The sequence below is a fragment of the Balaenoptera physalus genome (genome assembly GCF_965194825.1).
Source record: "Balaenoptera physalus genome assembly, chromosome: 8".
NCBI classification, from domain to species: Eukaryota; Metazoa; Chordata; class Mammalia; order Artiodactyla; family Balaenopteridae; genus Balaenoptera; species Balaenoptera physalus.
The window spans coordinates 10,045,258-10,066,314 of NC_138887.1; the positions used below are offsets into that span (position 1 = coordinate 10,045,258).

The 21,057-nt window shown below is 44.9% G+C and overlaps 1 protein-coding gene across 3 annotated transcripts in view; it reads right to left on the bottom strand.

Moving 5' to 3' along the window:
- The window catches only part of HECW1 (HECT, C2 and WW domain containing E3 ubiquitin protein ligase 1), a 475,998-nt gene that overhangs the window by 18,891 nt on the left and 436,050 nt on the right, over positions 1-21,057 (bottom strand). For all 3 annotated transcript variants that reach the window (XM_082473396.1, XM_082473395.1, XM_082473397.1), the window contains one exon: positions 8-106. In XM_082473396.1, coding sequence (XP_082329522.1) covers positions 8-106 — 99 coding nt within the window. The remainder of the gene's footprint in view (positions 1-7; positions 107-21,057) is intronic.

The window sequence follows — 21,057 nt, forward strand, 5'->3', positions numbered from 1 at the left end:
CACTTACAGTCTCAGGAGTGCCTTATAGAAGGGCCTTGTGAAGAAAGCGTCCAGAAGGTACTGATGGATCAGAGCCAGGCCTAGGATTCGACCACTAAACCTGAACCTGGAACACAGACAAGGCAGAGCAACTGAAGGGCAGGTGGGAAATTACACTGTTAAATATTTTCATTTGTAGTGTTATCTGATGTGTTTCTTCATAGTACTCATCTTAAGCCTCTTGAAAATTCTGCCAATTGATGACACAATGGAGGCACCCATTCTTCTTATTCTTTACCATAAACAATGGCTATGAACTTGGTATGTACTAAGGAACCCTCCTCTCCCCCAAGTACCCAAATAGAATCATTTTGCTGGAATCCTTTTCTCAGACCTGAGAGTATAAGGACCTAAGTGATGAAAAGAGCTGGTGGAGGGGAATTCTGGGACCCTAGACAAACAGTCAGCATTTTAAAAAAATTATTTATTTATTTTTTTCTTTGCACACATTTTTTTTTTTAACATCTTTTTTGGAGTATAATTGCTTTACATTGTTGTGTTAGTTGCTGCTGTATAACAAAGTGAATCAGCTATACGTATACATATATCCCCATATCCCCTCCCTCTGCATCTCCCTCCCACCCTCCCTATCCCACCCCTCTAGGTGGTCACAAAGCACCGAGCTGATCTCCCTGTGCTATGCGGCTGCTTCCCACTAGCTATCTATTTTACATTTGGTAGTGTATATATGTCAGTGACACTCTCTCACTTCGTCTCATCTTACCCATCCCCCTCCCCATGTCCTCAAGTCCATTCTCTACATCTGTGTCTTTATTCCTGTCCTGCCCCTGGGTTCTTCAGAACCTTTTTTTTTTTTTTTAGATTCCATATATATGTGTTAGCATACTGTATTTGTTTTTCTCTTTCTGACTTCACTCTGTATGACAGACTCTAGCTCCATCCACCTCACTACAAATAACTCAGTTTCATTTCTTTTTATGGCTGAGTAATATTCCATTGTATATATGTGCCACATCTTCTTTATCCATTCATCTGTCAATGGACACTTAGGTTGCTTCCATGTCCTGGCTATTGTAAATAGTGCAAACAGTCAGCAATGAACCTGAGGATCTGAATCTAAGGATATGGAAAGTTTTCTGGACCATGCCACCTGAAGGTCTAATGTGTGCCTGACCCTACGCTGGGAGGTGGGGGACTTGAGTATGAACCACATATGGCGGTTGTGCTCATGGTCAATGGGGAGAAGTACGTAGAATCCCACTGTGGTAAGCGGTAAGTGGAGCCTACATCGTCACACAAGAAGAACAAGGTCTCTGCTGGGAGGAACTGATCACATAGACCTGGTCACCTCCAGATGTAAGGGCCTTCACTGATTTAAAACCTTGTTGGGGCAAACTGCTTCCTGGCAGTTTTGCTGGTGATCTGCCTAGCTGTGTGCTACGGCTCCCGAGAGCTTGGTCCCATTGTTGCCCTGCTCCTAAACCAGTTTCCCGTCTGCCTGGTCTAGCTCGCTGGTTCCCTCACCCTGTGTTCTGCTCATTCCTGGTACCTACCTCCATGATTGGGGTCTCTCCTTTCTCTTCCTATCTAACTAGATTTTCACCTAAGCATAGACTTAGCTGTGACTCTTCTCAGATCCTCCCAGTTGGAATTTCCAACTAAGCCATGACCTTTCATGAGGCTCTTTTTAGACTCAAAAGGCTCTGTACTCTGTAACTGCTATAAAAATGGTTTAAATGAATAGATGATCAGATCCTGTAATAAGTGTAATCATAAGCAGCACTTCAAATTGCCATTTTGGAAGGAGTTGATTCTTTTTGCGTGAAATAACACGTAAATATTATTGACTCCGGGGAGACCAGAGGCGAGTAGAATGTTAGTAAAGGTGCTAAAGGGGCACCGTGGATGGGGAGGCTCATGGAACAGCTGAACATCTTACAGTCCTTGAGGCCGGGGTACACCATCGGTGCTGCATCCCCCAGTGGTCTTTCCTGATACCCCAATAACTAACGGGTCCCCAACATGGCGGCCACAATCCTGCGTACTCCATGCAGGCTTACCCACTCTAAAGGATTCTGAGGCATCACAACTGATGTTCCTAACATGATGTGGGGCTGTGGCCACGTGGTGGAGACGGCGAGACCACCCACAGTGGCAACAGAGCAAACGTCAACACGGAGGTGCCTGCCAAGAACCTCCCTCACTTAGAGGTGGCCCTGAAAGGCCTAGTAAAGAGAAATGGTAATCTCAGCAGGCAGTAGTGTCTGCAGAAATGGAATAGATAAAAATATTACATGACAATACTATTTTCAGCTCAATGTTAAAAAAGGGACTATCTCAATAAATTGTAAATTCTCCAGCAAAATACACATTATTCAAATCTATTCAAGAAGAAGAACTTAAACAGACAAATGACCACAGTATAAACTAGAAAACTTTGAGGAAAAAGGACTATATTCAAAATTGATGCTGGGACACTCCATATATGGACAGAAAACACCCCTACTATTTAAATAGCTCCAGAAACCAGAAAAGGGTAGAAAACTTCTTACTTCATCATTATGAGCTACCATAACCACAAAATGGAATTTGGAAAAGAGTAAAGGAAAGGAAACTAAAGACATCTCACTTATACATTAAAAACGTCACAAATAAAACACAAGAGAAAGTACCAGTCCATTCCCTGAATAATGCCAGATGATTAAGGATGTCTGATTTTAGGAAACTAAGGACAATTGACTATCAGGCATTCTATTATTACAATTAATAACGATGTCAAGAGACAAAAATCATATAGCTTTTCTTTTTTTTTTTGGTTAGAAGCTGAAAAGTTACTTGAAAATATTCACCGTCTATGATATCACTTATATGTGAAATCTAAAAAAATGATACAAATGAACTTATTTACGAAACATAAATAGACTCACAGACTTAGAAAACAAACTTATGGTTACCAAAGGGGAAAGGTGGTGGGGAGGGATAAATGAGGAGGTTGGGATTAACATATACACACTAGTATATATAAAATAGATAATCAACAAGGTCCTAGAGTATAGCCCAGAGAACTCTACTCAATACCCTGTGATAACCTATATAGGAAAAGAATTTGAAAAAGATTATATATATATATGTGTGTGTGTTTATATATATATTTATATATATATTTATATATATATATATGAATCACTTTGCTGTATATCTGAAACTAACACAACATTGTAAGTCAACTGTACTCCAATATAAAATAAAAATTTTAAAAAAATGGGGTAAAAGGGGACCAAGAAAAAAAAAATCCACTGTCAATTTCTGAAGAAATCTTTGTAGTAAACCAGGAATAGAAGAATACTTCCTTACATAATGAAGAACATTCATATCAGCGTCATATCTGACAATAAAAATACAGGATGCTGGTTACCACCACCCTTCACAATGCTCCATCACTTGTAGTCACTGTAACTCATTACAAGTGAAACATGGGAAACAGATTAGAAATAACGTTTATGGAATGCCTATTGGGCCAACACATATTACGTTATCTCGTTGATCCTTGCTACAACTCTATTTGATGACGACGGCTATCTTCATTTCACAAGAAATCTAGGGTCAAGAATTAGCCCCGGGCAAGTGGTACAGTAGGGTAACTGACCCATATCTGCCAGAAGCCAGACCAAGCCTTTTCCTTTGTGTCCATTTTGAGAAGCTGGACAGTAGTGAGGTTAATCCTCTGGTCCAGGGGCCAGGCTGCCTGGTGTGTGACCTCGTGCCAGGACTTAACCACCTATTCTTCATTTCTTCTTCTGGAAAAATGCACTCTTCAAGTGATAGCTATTATTATTTTATGTTGGCTTCCAATACCTCCTTGTGCTAATTAGGAATATTTTGAGTCAAGTAACCTTCAACTAGTTTAAGCCAAAGGGGGAATTCATTGTAAGGTCCTGGCAGTGTTTCAAGAAATGGAGGGTCAGGAATGCAGTTGAGCGTCAGGTACTGGGGTGACTTCACCCTCCCTCATCCAATGTCTCCCCTTAGCTCCTCTCTGTGCATGTCTGCTCCTTTCTTCTCTCTCACTGCCAACGCTGCTCATGTTTTTCAGCCTGGAGTTCAAGCCCCTAGAGAGACCAACTTGACTTTCACTGACCTAGGTCCAAATTTCCAGCATGATTCCGTGATTGCCCCAACTCATGTTGGATGTCCACCCTGCCCCAATCCTGAGTGGTCAGGAAAGCAGGGTCTGGGGAGGAGATCTCGGAGTCTGGTGTCTTGCTCAGCACTTTGAAGCTAGGATCACCGTGGCTTGCCTTTCCACCAGGGGCTGGGATCAGATGGAGGGTGGCAGATGGGGTTGTTTTCAGCACATGGGACTGCAACGCAGACCACCCACTGAGAATTGCTTATTTGCTTTGAATGGGGTCAGGCATAAGATGGAATTTCTAAAGACAAAATTATATTGGCTTCACAGGCTGATGTGGGCAACTGGTAGACCCTTGATATTTTTTCATAGCTGGGCAAGCAATCCATGATAATGTGGTTTGGCTTTATATAAACACAGACAGGATGGCTCATAGCCAGTCCAGCACGTACAGTAAAATCTATTCCAGAGAGATGAGCTATGATCTGGGATGTGTTAGTACAGAGCATAATACAGGGACTGTACAATTCAAATCCAAACAACAGCTTAAAAGGCAGAGATGGGCATGGAAAGCCTTTCCCAGCTGATGAATTGCCCTGACAATCTCACAAGAAAACATCTTCCAGGGCTTGTACACCTCCTTTATTTATCTCACCCAGCTTGAACAACTGCTTGCTAGGAAATTGACTGTGCTTGTTGTCAGCATTGGTTGGAAATGTGTAGGAGTTAGGAGATGGAAAGAAAGTCCTTTTCTTTAGCCTCTGGATTGATCACTGGAGAAACTATCCAGATAATTTAAGCAAAACAAAACAAAAACAGTTTATGTTTTGACCTAAGTTATCTGGCACAAATAAAGAGTTCTAAGGATCAATGAAAGTGAGTGTCTACAGAAGAAGTGGACTTCTCCTCCCCTGCCCACAGTGGGCATTTGTTACTTTACTATCCAGGCCCCAGGGTCTCCTGTTTGCGAGCCCGCCTCCGCCCCCTCCGTGTGAACGTGCAGGACCTTAGGTACCCCTTCTATTCAGGGGACCCTCGAGGGGTCTCATATGATGCTGCAGGCCAGCCCTGCTCCTGGGTGTGGCGCTGTTCCTTCTTTTTTCTGGGCTGCCATTCCTGAAGCCATACTGATCTCAGCACATCCCCAGGGATGGTTACCGTGTTGCAGGTTCTGGTGCCACTGCCCCCAGGCTGCTGCTCAAGATGTGCTCTTCTGAGTGGCCTGTGCTCACTTCTATTTGGCTGGTAGGGAAACAGCTGCTCTGTGTTGACCTGCTCTGGTTAGAGGGGCCTCACAGCAGAGTTGCTGGGGCCCCGAGGGTTTCATGGGCCTGCTTTGGAAGTTCACTCCACTGCCCTTTCATCCCTTGGCTAGCAAAGCCAGGGTGGGCTTAGGGGACATCTATCCCCACGCATTCACATCTGAACCTCAGCGCTGCTGGTCACCTGTTGGGCCATTCTTCTGCTTCTCTTGGGCTGTACTGTTTCTGAGGACCCCAGATTCCCTGCTTGCAATGTGCCTTCTGTTGCCCCATGCCGTCCTTTGCAAGCACGTGGGACATGCCCACAGGATCTGATTCCAATGATAGGCACCATGCAACTTCTCTTCACCGGAGAGGCCTCGGCTACCAGGTAAATCAGCAGATAAACGTGCACACAACGTGGAGGACACGAGGAGATAAGGTGTGTCCCCCGACCGCATGTCCCAGTCATGTCTAAATCCACGTGCCAGCTACACCAGGCCGGGTCCCACCTGGGACCCTCCCCCTGGTACTAGAGGTTGGGTCTCAACCTTTCCTCCATCCCAACCACCTGAAGAATATGACACCCTGAGGGGTCAGGAATGAGGCCTTCCTCTCCACCAGTAATCCTTAAGTTGGGGGGGGGAAGACAGAGTTTCCTTCTGGCTCCCTCTTGTGTGTAATATGAAAACTCCCCAGGAGATTTTGATTGGCCGTCACCTTAAGATGTGTTACTGACTTTTAAAAAACACATGAGCCATTTTTTTTCTATTTATTTACTGATAAGAGATGATTCCACAGAAACCCATTTGGACCTAAGACATCACAAAAAGATGTTCGTATATCAAAATACAAACAACCCCATATTTAATAGGAAAAAAAAAATCCTCTCTATTGAGAGTCAGTCAGATACGGGTCTCGTGAGAAGGCCTGGTCTGTCTTCCTTCAGGGGAGGAACGTGGACAGCTCACAGATTTCTCAGCCTAGCCCCACCCACCTTGCGTTTTTTTTTTTTTAAGATTTTCTTTTTGATGTCGACCATTTTTTTTTTAATACAATATTTACCTTTTTTTTTTTAAAATAAATTTATTTATTTATTTATTTTTGGCTGTGTTGGGTCTTCGTTTCTGTGCGAGGGCTTTCTCTAGTTGTGGCGAGCGGGGGCCACTCTTCATCGTGGTGCGTGGACCTCTTACCGTCGCGGCCTCTTCCGTTGTGGAGCACAGGCTCCAGACGCGCAGGCTCAGTAGCTGTGGCTCACGGGCTTAGTTGCTCCACGGCATGTGGGATCTTCCCAGACCAGGGCTCGAACCCGTGTCCCCTGCATTGGCAGGCAGATTCTTAACCACTTGCCACTAGGGAAGCCCTTGATGTGGACCATTTTTAAAGTCTTTATTGAATTTGTTACAATATTGTTTCCATTTTATTTTGGTTTTTGGCTGTGAGCGAGGCACGTGGGATCCTAGCTCCCTGACCAGGGATAAAACCCGCATCCCCTGCATTGGAAGGTGAAGTCTTAACCACTGGACCACCAGGAAGTCCCCACCCTGTGGTTTATAGAAACATCCCTTGGACTAAATTCTTCTCAAATCCTTGGTTTTCAATACGTTGCAAGTTTTTGTGTTTTGGTATCACCAACCTTGACCCTCTTACCAAAGAAAAGTAGCAGAATTGGGTATTTTTTAGTGTAAAGAAAAACGTAAGCAACATAGACAACATCAAACAAAAGTGCATCAACCCCATCTCCCGAGGCAACGTTCCTGACCCTGGTGGGTCTTCCCCCCGAACATCAGCTGTGAGCACACACATGCCTATGTGAATGGGGTCGCCTTGCCACTCCTGCTCCTCTGAAACCTCCTGTTTTCACACCACAGCACAGCCCAGAGACCCTCACATATCTGCAAACATAGGTTTTCATCATGCAATTTAAATAGACTTCAAAGTACTTCATTTTCTGAATGTTCTCTGCTTGGTTTGGCCCTTCCCGCTCTGATGGAAACCTAAGTGGTCTTCATCTTTACGCATCTGCTCACAGGTATTGGAGGGGGACAGCATACAGCCAGTCAACTCTGGGGCCGTGGGAGAACCTCTGAAATGGGCAGATGTCACTCTTCAAGCATCCTCATCAACATGTCAGCAGACATCTGGGAGATTAACTTGAGTTGCCTCTGATAAAAGCAACTGCAGCCACTCTGAGCTTTCTAATGATGCTGAGGGAGATTACTGCAGGAAATCTGAAAGCAACCGATGTTACTGGCAAGGGTTTATCTCACTTCCATCTGGGTTTTGCACATTGCAGTGAGCGTTCAAAGGCAACAGAGTTTCACATATTTCCAGCTCATCTTCCCACCTGGTTTAAAAGGCCCAGCAAAGACTTGACTCTCCCCTTGAGAGGGTTACTGTTTGTTGATTCATTACTCTTTGGGTTGTTTGCTAATGATCCCAGAAAAGCAGTATAGTGGAGAGGACCACGTTGCAAGCTCTGACGTCAGGCTGCTTCGGTTTAACTCTTCTGATCTGTGTGACTTTGGGCAAGCTGCTTACCATCCCTGGGCTTCAGTTTACTCATCTGCACAATGGGATCATAATGGTACCTACTCTATAGGGCAACTGCCAAGATGCTGAAAGGCTTTGCCCAGGGACTAGTGGAGGTCAGTCTACCTGGGTGTTTATCCAGAGACTGGCATGCCTGATCCCTTTTCCAGGCTGAGGATCCTAGGGCTACACATCCAGACCTGATCAAAGGATGAGAATGTGGACTTGACCGGTGGATTAGGCTGCACTTTCCTGCTGTTGCAGAACTGCAAACTTCTGCTTTGCTTACAGACAGCACTCCTGTATCGCTGTGCCTGGCTACGGGCAAGGGCACAATCCAGATTTGCTGAATTGAATTAAATCGAAAGTTATCATCTGGTTTGATTCCAGTGGATAAAACTGTACAAACCTACTGAAAATTCCTGAAACATCATTTGAAGCTTGTTCGATGAGATTAATTGTTCACATTTCCAATATCTAGAGTAGGTCTCTGTCCCGAAAGATGGACAGAAAGACCAAACTGCAGAGAAGACTTGAGGTCACGGAGTCAATGTATGGGCGGATGTGATGAATGTTTCACACCCAGAAACTGAACTAGCAGGTCTCTCTCTCCCTTTCTCTCTCCCTCTTCCATCTCTCTAATGAACCTTTGTGTAGGAACGTGTTTTAGCAGGAGGTAGGATGTAATAATTTCACGGTGTACTTTTCAACTGATTCTTTAAACAAAAGCAGTTTGCGTAATGGCAAAAAATTTAGCCAGGAAGTTTGGGAGAGGGATTTCTTGTTCACAGGTTAGATTTATGGAAGGGGAAGCAGGATGGTTTGCCAAGTGAAGAAAATAAAAGACCTAATTACACAGCATTGTAAATCAACTATACTTCAATAACATTAAACAAAAAAACGACCTCAGTACCCTGGAAAGACATTTTGGATAGTGCAACAAAACCCTTTAAAAAGGCTTCTAGTTAATTCCTTTATATGAAAGTGATATAAAAATGGGATAACACCCTCATTGCAGTGCCCAGGCAACATTTCAAGTCTGAAAGGTTCTGCTGTGGTCTTTCTGGTAGTTTGATCCCCTGGCATAAAACTTGTGCCCCTGATAATTGTCTCATGGTGTCTTTTCGTTCCGGTGACCTTTCAGGCTCTTCTTGACCTGTAAGCCATCAATCTCTCTCTGTATGATTCTTGGTTTCTGCATCTTTTCATGCATTACCGCTAAGCACCAGAGGTACTCCCTGTACCAGCTTCAGCTTTGAGGAACCCAAAGCTGGCCCCATCTCCGGGCCTTCCTGCCTGGAAAGGGCATCAGACAGTGTGTTAGGGAGCTGTAAAGAGCTGGACGCTTGGTGACAATGTGCTTGGCTCTGCTGCCTTCGGTGAGGGGATGGGGGACTGAGGCAGATACAAGAACAGCTGGCAGGACACTGAGGTCTGCTCAAAACCCGGCACACAGTCTACAGACCTTGATGGCTTCTTCCAAACACCATGGTATCTTCTGGAGCACAAACACATTCAGAACCAGCACTGCACTGGCAAATACTAGAGGCTCAAAAGCATTTTGCTGGTCACTGAATGAAGCCAGAGGGCTGCTAAAACTGCCCCCGGGCCTGAATGCCCCCAGACCACCGTCACAATGGCCTGTCTCCCAAGCTATGACTCTGGGACGGCACCCTCCTGTGCACGGCCTACCTCCTGCAGACTGACAGCTGAGTTCTAGAAGGTTTTCCCTGCAGCAGTCATGGTTTCCATCCCTGCTCATTTCCGGCTCTTCCGCCATCACTGCTTCCCTGGCAATGGACCAGGACTTGCCGGGGTTAAGGTCCTTTAAGAGGTCTTTGCGGTCCTCCGAAGAACAGAGCCGGTTCCTCAACTGTAGCACAGTTGACATTTGCTGTCCTGTGCCCTGCAGGGCATTTCACACCACCCCCCGGCCTCTGCCCACCAGACGCCAGTACCACCCGTCCCCCCAAAGTTGCGATCACCAAAACTGTCTCCAGACATTGCCAAATGTCCCCTGGTGGGGCTGGGGCAAAACCGCCCTCTTCGGGAGCAGGATATCCTAATAGGTGGTCATGGTCTCCTTGCTGACACGTGGGCACCGTCTGCCTGTCCCGGGCCCTCGAAGGCAGTGAAGGTCACAAGCTCCAGGCTTTGTGCTCCACTCTGCACGTATCTGAGCAGTTTTCATCACTCCCTTAATTTCTAAGTGTGCCTTCCGGCTCCACCAAACATCATTTTAGACTCCCGCCTAGAACTTGGGCTCTAGGTCTCTCTTGGGAAAAGGATGGGAGGGAAGAATAATTCCTCCCAAATGTACCAGACTGTGTCATCCTTTCTGAGGGGATGATGTCTGATCTGAATGAAGAAAAGGAGTGAGCTTCCAGGAGAAGGAGCCTTGCAAGCTGGGGCAACAGCAACGCCAGAGGTGGGATCATATATGGTTTGCTTGAATAACAATAAAGAGGGCAAAGGGGCCGGACACCGGAGAGGGAAAGAGAAGATGGGAGAACATGAGGTTGGAGACATTCCCCAGGAGACAGGTCATGCAGGGCTTGGCAGGCATGGGAAGGAGTGTGGATTGTATTCTGAGTGTGATGGGAATCCACTGGAGGTCTCCTGTAGGGCTGATGGGATGAACTGATTGATGTTGGGAATGATCACTCTGGAGGCTGCAGGGAGAGAGGTGAGGCTGGCAAGAGTGGGAACAGACACTCCCAGGAGACCCTGCAGGAGTTCAGAGGCTCCTGCAGTAATCCAGGTGGGAGGTGATAGCAGATTACACTGGGGTAGTGGGGGTGGAGGTGATGAGCTCAGATTCGGGATGTATCTTCATGACACAGCCAAGAGGATTTGCTGATGGATTGGATGGGAGATGTGAGAAAAAGAGAGGCATCAAAGACAGTCCATGGTCTTGGGCCAGAGCAATTGTGTAGATGGTGGTGCCATTTAATGAGATGGGAAACACCAGAAGAGAAGGTTTGGAAGAGAAACTTGAGAGTTCTCTTTTAGACCTTTTAAGTTTGTGATGCTTACTAAATATCCAGGTGGAGCTGTTGAGTGGGCAGTTTTACCAATCAGTCAGGATTTCCAGGAACAGGGTCAGGCTGCAGATGTTAATGTGGGGTCATGAGGATGGAGCTACATGAAGCCATGAAGTTGGATGAGATCAGCAAGGAAGTACGAGCAGCTGGAGCGGTGGACCAAGGGCTGAGCCCTAAACTGTGCAACATCCAGGGATCTGGAAGTTGACAACAAAGGCAACTGGGCAGGAACAGGGGATGAGTTAGGATGGGAACCAAGGGATGTGGAAAGTGTTCAGGAATGAGGCAGAGACTGACTGTGTCAAGTGCCTCTGAGATCAAATAATAGGAGGTCCAAGAGTTGCCCACTGGGTTTGGCAACCCTGGTGACAGCTGTTTCTATGGAGGGAAAGGGGAGGAAAGGCTGGAGAGAATGGGAGAAGAGAAAGTAAGCACAGATAACTCTTTGTAGGAATGTTTCTTTAAAGGGGAGCTGTGAATCAAAGTGGTAGGTGGAGGAGGGTGTGACATGAAAGGAAGCTTGGATTTGTTTTTAAATGTGAAAGAAATTACCGTGTGTTCATGCATTTTTAATCTCAACAAATTTACCGAGTGCCTCCTCTGTGCCAGGGGCGTACAAAGATATGAAGGTAAACGTTCGTTCTGAAGAATGTACAGTTCGGTAAGGGGGAGAGATCTAGCAAAGCAGCATTTCATTACCATATAGCACATGCAGTAGAAGAGGGCACGGGAGGTGTGAAAACCCAGAGGAGGGAGACTTAGCTGACTTGGGAGGGATTAAATCTAGGTAGGCTTCCTGGAGGAAGTGATGACTGAGGTGAGCTTTGAAGAATGAGTAGAAAATTAGTCTGCTTCAGAAGGCAGGGAAGGGCTTTCCAAGAAAGTAAAATCATATGAGGAAAGAGGCAGGAAACAGAATGGAATATGCTTAGAACAGCAAGAAATTCACGATGACTAGAGCAGAAAGAGGGAGAAGGGGCAAGATCAGGCCGAATAAAGAGGAAGTGGGAGGTCCTGGAAGGTCTTATTCTCCATGCCAACGAGTTCAGCCTTTCAGTTGTAGAGAATGGGGACCCGCGGAAGGGCTTGCTTTGGGATTTTAGAGAAATCAGCCTGCAGCCATGTGAGGGATAGTTCTGAGGAGGGACACAGGGGAGGGTATTACAGTATGTCCAGGGAATTGTGAAGAACATTTTGGAGATAAAATTGGCAGGACAGGGAGCTTTATGTGAGAAGAAGGAGAAGAGAAGGATGACAGGAAGTGGCTCCTGGGAGAGATTAGATGTTAACTTCAAGGGGGATCAAGTTGACGATGTTTAGCAGGGATAAAAGCTAAAAGAGTTTGAAGCTCAGCAGAGAGGTTAGGATAAAAACATAGATTTAGAATTCATAGTTTGACATGGACAGAACTTTATGGAAGTTTACTTTGATTCCATTGCTATATTTTATGTAAAATTATATCTTTCCATCTATCCATCTGTCCATCCATCCATCCACCCATCCATCCACCCATCCAATAAAATAGCATGGAAGGACTTAAGTCAAAATATTAATAGCATTTATTTCTGCGTGGGCTTACTTCCTTATGTATATTAAATTTTTTTACAATGAATGTGGGTTACTGATGTGATAAAATTATATATGTTTATTTGCATATAACAGAGATACAAGGCAAACTAGAAGACACTGGTGTCTCAGAATCTAAGGGAGTAGACTTTGAGGTAGGAGTCCATATCTACTGCAGTGATGTTTCCATTAAGGTCGAGAGGGATAATAGTCCCCTAAGTTTGCGATTAGGTGGTCTCTACCGTTCAAGGAAAGAGCAATTTTGGTGCCGAATACTGATGTCAGATTTCAGTAGGTGAAGGAGAGAATGAGGGAAAGGAGCCGTAAGCAGGGGGAGAGGGTAAAGTATAAAGACAGATGAGAAAGAGAAATTTTCTGGAGTAAGGGCATGGAGGAGATGGGAACAGATGGAGCCAGAGCCTCAGTGGGAGATCTGCGTGGACCGGAAGAAGGGCGATGCAGGGAAGTGTTAGCGTCGGGTGGGTATTTGTAGTCATGGTGGTAAATGGAGGTGGTCCCCTCAGAGTTTCCACTTCAGTGAGATCTGAAGGCATCTCCTCAAAGTGAAGGAGTCTGGTTGGTAGGGGCTTTCAGGCCAGTGGAATGAAAGATGCATCAAAGGACAGGTGAGCTTTGCTGTAGAACCTGCTGAGGTCAGAGAGTACGATTTAGAATTGTACCGTCTCTCAGGATCATTTCATTTTCTCTGGTGCTAGAGGTGCAGGAAACAGCTCCGGTGTTGAACATGGGAGAGTGAGTTATGATATTGATCCAAGGTGGCGTTTTGCCCATCAGATGGGGTGTAAGCGTGGAGGGGAGGGGGAATTGTGTACAGGGGAAGGAGGTGTTCGGGAGGCCTGGGGTGAAGGAAACCATGCCAGATGGGCAGGGGATGGTGAGTCTGAGGTGCAAATGAACTTGGTGAGCAGCTGCGCTGGTGGGAGGAGGTGGGAACACTGGCTGTAGAATGATGGATGGAGGGATTTTAGAGTCGTCAATTTCAGCTATGGCACAGTTCTGGGTGATAATGAGGCTGGGAGGGCCATTGTGGGAGCAGGTGGCTGGAGTCGAATGTAGGTCAAGGTCACTGGGGCTAGGAAAGTTAGTTTTTGTTTTTTTTTTAATCTAAACTAGTATATATATATATATACTTCTTAACTTTTTTATTCAAGTAGAGTTGATTTACAATATTGTGTAAGTTTCAGGTGTAAAGCACAGCGATTCAGTTATACATATACATATATCTATTCTTTTTCAGATTCTTTTCCCTTATAGGTTACTACATAATATTGAGTATAGTTTCCTGTGCTGTACAGTAGGAAGTTAAGTCTATTCTCTTCAGCACCTTTACTCAGATAATGTTTCAAGGCATGGGTAAAGAATCGCCTCCCTCATCCCCCCTCAAACTGTTTAAATATTGTAGATGCAAGGCCTGATTTATATTTGGCTTTCATAGCTTCCCTGTGTGTGGAAACAGCACTGCAAATTAGCTGAGAAAACTTGAAGTTTTCTTCATCTGTCCTGAAAGAGACCCTGCCAACACAAGATAATGACAGGATATGATCTTCTGACTGCTAATTAGCAACTGAAATGAATGTGTCTAGCCCAAGTGCCCTTCAGTAAAATCAGCCCTGCAGGGGGCAAAGGAGTAAGACCAGGGCTGCTTATTCCTCAACATGGCAACATGGTGGGCCAAATGGGCGCCTCCTGTTCAGAGAAAGCTCTTCTAGAAGTATGTTATGCAGATTACCTGTATCTGTAGCGGGTTGAATGTGCCCCCCCCAAAGATGCACTGTCTTCCTCAACCCTGGATCCTGTGAATGTGACCTTAAGAAAAAGGGTCCTTGCAGATATCATTAAGGATCCCCAAATGAGATCACCTTGGATTATCCACGTGGGCCCTAAATCCACTGCCAAACGTGCTTATAAGAGACAGAAGAGGAGAAGACACAGAAACAGAGGAAAATGCCATGTGAAGACAGAATCAGAGACTGAAGTTATGGAGCCAAAAGCCAAGGAATGCCTGGAGCCAGCAGAAGCTGAATGAGTCTAGGAAGGATTCTCTCCCAGAGCCTGGACAGAGAACATGTCCTTGCTGACACCTCAGTTTTGGACTTCTGGCTTCTAGAACGGAGAATACCCAGTTTGTGGTAATTTGCTAAGGTAGCTCTTGGAGAGTAATATAGTACCCAATGCAAAGGACACCCCTCTTCCTTCGTCTTCTTGGACATTTATCACTAAACCTATTATTGTAGAGTTTATAAGTTGACCCACTAAAGTCATATTTTTAATTTCATGCAAGAGGAGAATTTATCTAATTTTCAATAAGACACAGACTCTGGTTCCATGCCCAGAATTATATAGGAAAGTTGACCAAAATGTGCTGCTTGCCTGGACAACTGAAATGTTCTGAGATCTGCTCTATCCTCATCTAACTGGGTAAAACAGGAAGGTGAAGGTTTAAAAGGTCTTAATTATCTGAGCTGCAAAGACCAGAGAATAAAGGAATAACAGTGTCACTGTACTTCAGGCAAAACCCATAGTGCCCTACTGACCCTTTAAATGTTGCGTCCTTCTCTGCCTGTGACTCGTTAAGCAATGCACAGTATTACACAAAAACTGAGTCAGGTGAAAAAAATAATCAATTTGATATAACCTAAACAACTTTTAGGTTTTTCATTCATTCATTCATTCATTCATTCAATCTTTCAACAAATCATAATGAGGTACCTACCATTTTTGAGGCACTGTCTAGTTGCTGGGGTACTTAGAGCACAACAGACAAGGCTCCCAAGCTTCCATGGAGCATATAGACTAGTGACATTATGGTTCAGGAAATTATTAGAATTACTGAACTACTACCTAGGTCTCAACTGAAATGACATTCTGTAATTTCCACCTGACTGGCAAAATAATAATGGCTCTGACAACATAATGTTCTCATGCTACACAAAAGCATACGTACTGGTATAACCACATACCAGGAATACTTGAAGCTATTTAAGTAATTGGTTCTGAATTAATTGTATTGGTAGAGGGGAAGTATGGGAAGCACAAACAATATATAAATGAATCAACATGATGTCAGGGCTTGCGACTATGTCCCATTTAGCTTGATTGTTTTGAAGATTTATCGACTGATTATATTTTTCTTTATAGCACAGAATTAGTTGATATTCTTTGAGATGAAAATATAAGGAGAAAGTCCCTAGAAGTCTGGATAGTAAGGAAAGCCAACCTTGGAGTCTACGTTTGCTATTCATCATCTGAAACCTGAAAGTCCTTCTTGCCCCTTTGGGCCCCAGAGGTCCCAAGGCATCTGTCTGGTCTGTTCCCAGACTGTGCCTGAGGGTCTGTCTCCTGGATTATGTCACACACTTTCTTAGATGTCTGGAGTGATTCCCATGTGTCTTTCACAGTGATGTTCCTAATCATTAGATTTATACGTCTCCACCAATTATTCCCCTTCTCAGATCCTGAGACCATTTAGGTACCTTGATCCTGTTCTCAACTTGACTAGGGTTGAACTTTTGTCCCAGGTCCACCTGTGCAAATGTCCTTTTCAACACATTTTTTTTTTCCCAGACAGCTTTACTATTCTTAACTTAGGAAATCCATTCCAGGTGGTTGACCCTGACCCTGGCCCTGGCCCTCCATTCATTCCAAATTCTGTTGCTGTAAAACTCTTCACCCTTCCCACTGCTCTGAATATATATTTCCTCTAATGAAATTGAGGCTAGACAGAAGATAAACCTTTGTATTTTCACAGAACTTATGTTTTTAGAAAAGCTCTTCCAACAGGCAAAAAGTCTTTTGAAGACGAGATGTTGACTCTCTTAATTCTATTTGGTATTTAAACAAATCAGAAAATGAACACATCTCTTGGAAAGTACATCTTTCAATGACTTAACCAATAGTTCCAATTTTTAACATTTTTACACTTAGAAAGGGTCAAGCGTAAGGATTTCTCAGCCATGGTATTAACTACGTATTGTAATTTATTCTCGGGCTTGTATTGTTACTTGAGTACTTTCATTTCCTTTGTCCTCAAAGCAAATTTTTAAGGTGAGCATCCATTTCCATTTACTTAATCAAGCCGTAATGTATCCACAAAAAAGTTTGAGTCACCTAATCGAAGCCTAATTTTTAATCCCCAGGTTACATGTTACGACACTGAAGTAAGGTAATGTAAACAGCCTGGTCAAATTAATTAACTTTGCTTCTTTTGAAACCTTTGCTCAGTTTAAATCCTAACACACCAGGGAAATTAGGAGAACAGGAAATGGCATCTCCCGCCTCTGTGCAGCACAGAAGCTTATTCACACCTTCACCAGTGGTCACTTATACAAAACGTGCTGTGACTTCTTGTCTAATAATATAAGCATCCAGGAGAGCTAAAGGTGGGAAACCCAGATCTCTACGGTGGGAACTTATTTTTTTTTTTGGTAAGTCCTTTCAATGTTAGGTTGAAACAGCCTCTCCACTTTTCTCTCCACTTTTCTCTCCCCATCTACAAATAAGGGATAATAATGTTCAATTTTGCTTACCTACCTCGAGGGAGAATTTTAGAAAACAGTACTTTAATGTTAATAGGTTCTTTGAAGATGAAAAAGCACTCCATAATTGCCAAATTCCATTATATTTAAAAAACCCATCTCAAAGATACTCCTTTTTCCTTATGCTTGTAACTTTGATTAATTAAAAATAATTATCCTTCCTCAACCTCACTATTTAAGTGCATTAAATATGAGGTTCCCACACAATATCTGTTTCCATGCTCTACCCAATATTATTGCCTTCCTCTTTGGACCTTCATGTTTTCTAACTTCTCACGTATTGGTAAATGGAGTGAAAATCTGTCGTTTCTGGCTCGGGTGATTTCATTTCTTTGTGTGAAAACTGCACCCACATCTAGCTTTCTTCTTCTCACACTCTCTGGAGGGGTCCTGAAGCCGCCAGCATCTGCGGCAGTGTTTCTCCAAGGGTGGCGATCCTTCCTTTGGCATCAGGTTCCCTGGGGTGCTTGTTCAAGTATAGGTGCCTGGAGATTAGACTCTCTGTGGGGTGGGTTCTGGGAATCTGCATTTAAAACAAGCTCTGCAGTTGTTGACTAAAGTTTGAGGACCACAGACTCCAAGTCCCTCATCTTTTTTTTTTTTTTTTATGATGGAAAAAAATGGCGTGAAAGTCGGAAGTGAAGTTTTGACTTAGGCAACAGTCACTGTGCTCTATGCGTGGGCACCAGAGAAGGATGGAGTTCAAAGACCTGTTTCTTCCAAAAGCAGAGGATGTGAAGGGTCCTGCTTGGCCTCCTCTCAGCCCAGTGACCTGCATGCATGCCTCCTCCTGTCCCATTAAACAGGGGAGGGGTTCTTCCTTTTGTCCCAAGCTAATCCCCTTCTTGTGTCACCAGCCTGTACGTGGCGACATTTGCCATGTGTTTCCCTCCAGTCCAGAGGACGAAGGGCCGCCCTGGTTTCAGTTTCTCTTTCCACCTGTGCCATAGATCCCCTTCCCTTCCGCCTCCTCGGGCTCCTGGCCCATCAATGTTCTGACCTCTCTGATAATTCAACTCTTTCCCTTTCTTCTTTCATTGTCTCCTCAAAAACCTTGCACCCTTCCAGCTGCCCCACCCAACTGAGCTTCCAGAAAAAGCAGTGATCAGGTCTATGAATGGCTAACACAAATTAAAACAAACAGAGCTCCCTCTGGAATGTGAATGCGGGGGCAAGTGCCAGCAAAAAGCACGTCCCCGCTATGGAGCTGTTCTGCAGTCAGTATCTGGGAAGGGCAGGCTAGTTCTTTGCAGCTCCCTGTACTTACAGAACGACATTTCCCCCGCTCCCATGCCACGCCCGGCGCGGTCTGCATTCCCTCTGCTGGGTGCACATTCCTGCCAGCTGAGTTCAGGGTTTGGCCCTAAGCTAGTGTCCCATCTCTACAGCTAATTGTGGGTTGGGCTTGGTCCTGACATCCCCGCCAGTGGTTTGCTCTGTAATTGCTCCCTCCTGGTCTGTGGGAAGACTGAGGCGTGGCATCTGGCCCTCCTGCACATGCAGGCCCGCCGGGAGGGAGAGGGTGGCCGGCTGCTGGGCAGGTGACAAAACCACCTGCCTGAACACTCCCTGCCCTCCACCCTCCCAACCACCCAGAAATGCTGTGGGAATCCTGATTCCCAAGGGGCGTGGCCTCACTCCAAGCTCTGTCCCTGAATGAGTCGGGGAGGCAAATGTCCTGGGAAGCCTAGAGGGGTGGGATAGGGAGGGTGGGAGGGAGACGCAAGAGCGAGGAGATATGGGGATATATGTATACGTATAGCTGATTCACTTTGTTATACAGCAGAAACTAACACACCATTGTAAAGCAATTTTACTCCAATAAAGATGTTAAAGAAAAAAAAAAAGCAAGTGGAAGAATTACTACTAAAGAGGACTAACGAAATAATTCCATTTCTATGAAGTTCTAGAGCATACAAAGAAAACAGGTGCTGAAAATATCTATTCAGTGGTTTCATGGAGTTGAGAGGGGTCAGAGATAGACTGGGAAGGACCATGAGAAGATTTTTGAGGTGACAGAAAAATTCCATATCTTTATAAGGGTGTAGGATATACATGTATATACATTTGTCAAAAATATACAGATAAAGTTTGTGCACGTAATGTGTAAATTTTACTTTAAAAAAATCAAATTCAGGTCTGGAGAAGTGTACACGTTCTTGAAACTGGGTGATAAGAGCATTAGGCATGTCTGTTGTTTGGATATGTTTGAAACGACTCATAAAGGGTATTAAAAAAAAAAAGGAAGCAAGTGGGAGGTTCTCTTCTGGATGGACTTGAAGGGAATCAGGGCATGGGCTCAGCTCAGGGGCCTGACTGCACTGTGGCTCCTGCCCCGTCCCCGCTCAGGGGCTGGGTTATGCTGGTCCAGGAACCAGAGATGTTGAATACGAACATTTTTTTTAATAGAACTATAGGCCACGGAAATATTCTTAATCCTGCAAAAATATTGCTGCCCTTGGTCAGCCACGTGACACATTTCCTTTTCCAAGCTTTTTCCATATGGGAACACTAAAGCCGTAGTTCTCAATAGGGAGATGTTTGGCAATATCTGGAGACACTTTTGGTTGTCACAACCCCGGGGTGGTGGTAGTGGTGGGACTGTACCTAGTGGGCAGAGGCCAGGGACGCTGTTCAACATCCTCCAACACACAGGACAGTCCCCACCATAAAGAATCATCTGGTCCCAAATGTCAATAGTGCCAAGACTCAGAAACCTGGGATCAAGAGAACCAACCTAGCTTTCTCTAACACTTTCTGATGTCCCTATAAAATACACACGTGCAGTCAAGGACAGAATGATGGCATCTGCATCTGTTAAATGCCTACTGGGTACCAGTCACTTTTCCGGTACCCTTACGACCATCACACAGAATAGGCACTGTTATCACCTTTTCATGGGAAAAGAGGCTGAGATTCAGATAGGTTGAGAAACCTGCTCAGGGTCACACAGCAGCTGAGAGTTGGAGCAGGAATTTACTCCTCTAGCTGTGTGGCACCCTGCCTCAGGAACTGAAGGGTGCTGCCTGTATGCCAGAAACCATGCTGGTTGCAAGGGGCGATAACGTGCTTGCTGCTGGATCCAGTTTCGAAGCTAGCACGAATCCTTATAATACAGAGTAGCCAGGGAGAGATGGAATGAGAAATGCAGACAGCCCAGAGTGGTGTTTTATTCAAACTGTTTTGCACAGAAGCATAAAGATGGGGAGGAAGAAGAAGAGTCTGAGTGGACAAATGACCAGCCCCCAGACTCCTTGAAGGAGACTAGCTCCACCTTCTTCTGTTCTACATACTGGGACTGAATGTAAATTTCATTGGAAAACAAGGTTTCAGCTAAAAGTGTCTGAAAACCTTTGTTTCTAAAAGAACTCAAGGGGACTTGCCTGGTGGTCCAGGGGTTAAGACTCCGCGCTCCCAATGCAGGGGGCCCGGGTTCAATTTCTGGTCAGGGAACTAGATCCCACATGCATGTCACAACTAAAGATCCTGCATGCCGCAACTAAGACCCAGCGCAGCCAAGTAAATAAATATAAAAAAATAAAAATAAAGAACTCAAGAGAAGATGAACTTACTCTTCAGAAGAAAGTTCAGGAAAGAAGTCACAAGAGAACTATAAAGTATTTTAAATGGACTTTAAGGGTGGGTGACATGTGGACCCACATAAATGAGAGAACAGAGGAAATGACGGGGCCCGTAAGGGAGAGGAGCGCACCTGACGGAGCACGGGGAGTGACAGGAGGAGCTGCTGGGAGAGGTAGATGGTGTCCCAAGACAGGTGATCTTGCACCTTGGGGAGCCCCTGAGGATCTGAGGAATCTGGACTTCGTTTTGTAGACAGTGGGAATTATTAAAGCTTTGGGGGCTGAGTAAAGGGAGGGCAAATGGGATGGAGAATGGAAGACACCAGAGGTAGAGTGAGCGAGGTGGTAGTGCGTCTGTGTGGCATTTCTAATACGCCAGAGGCTCACTGACTGCCCAGCAGTTTC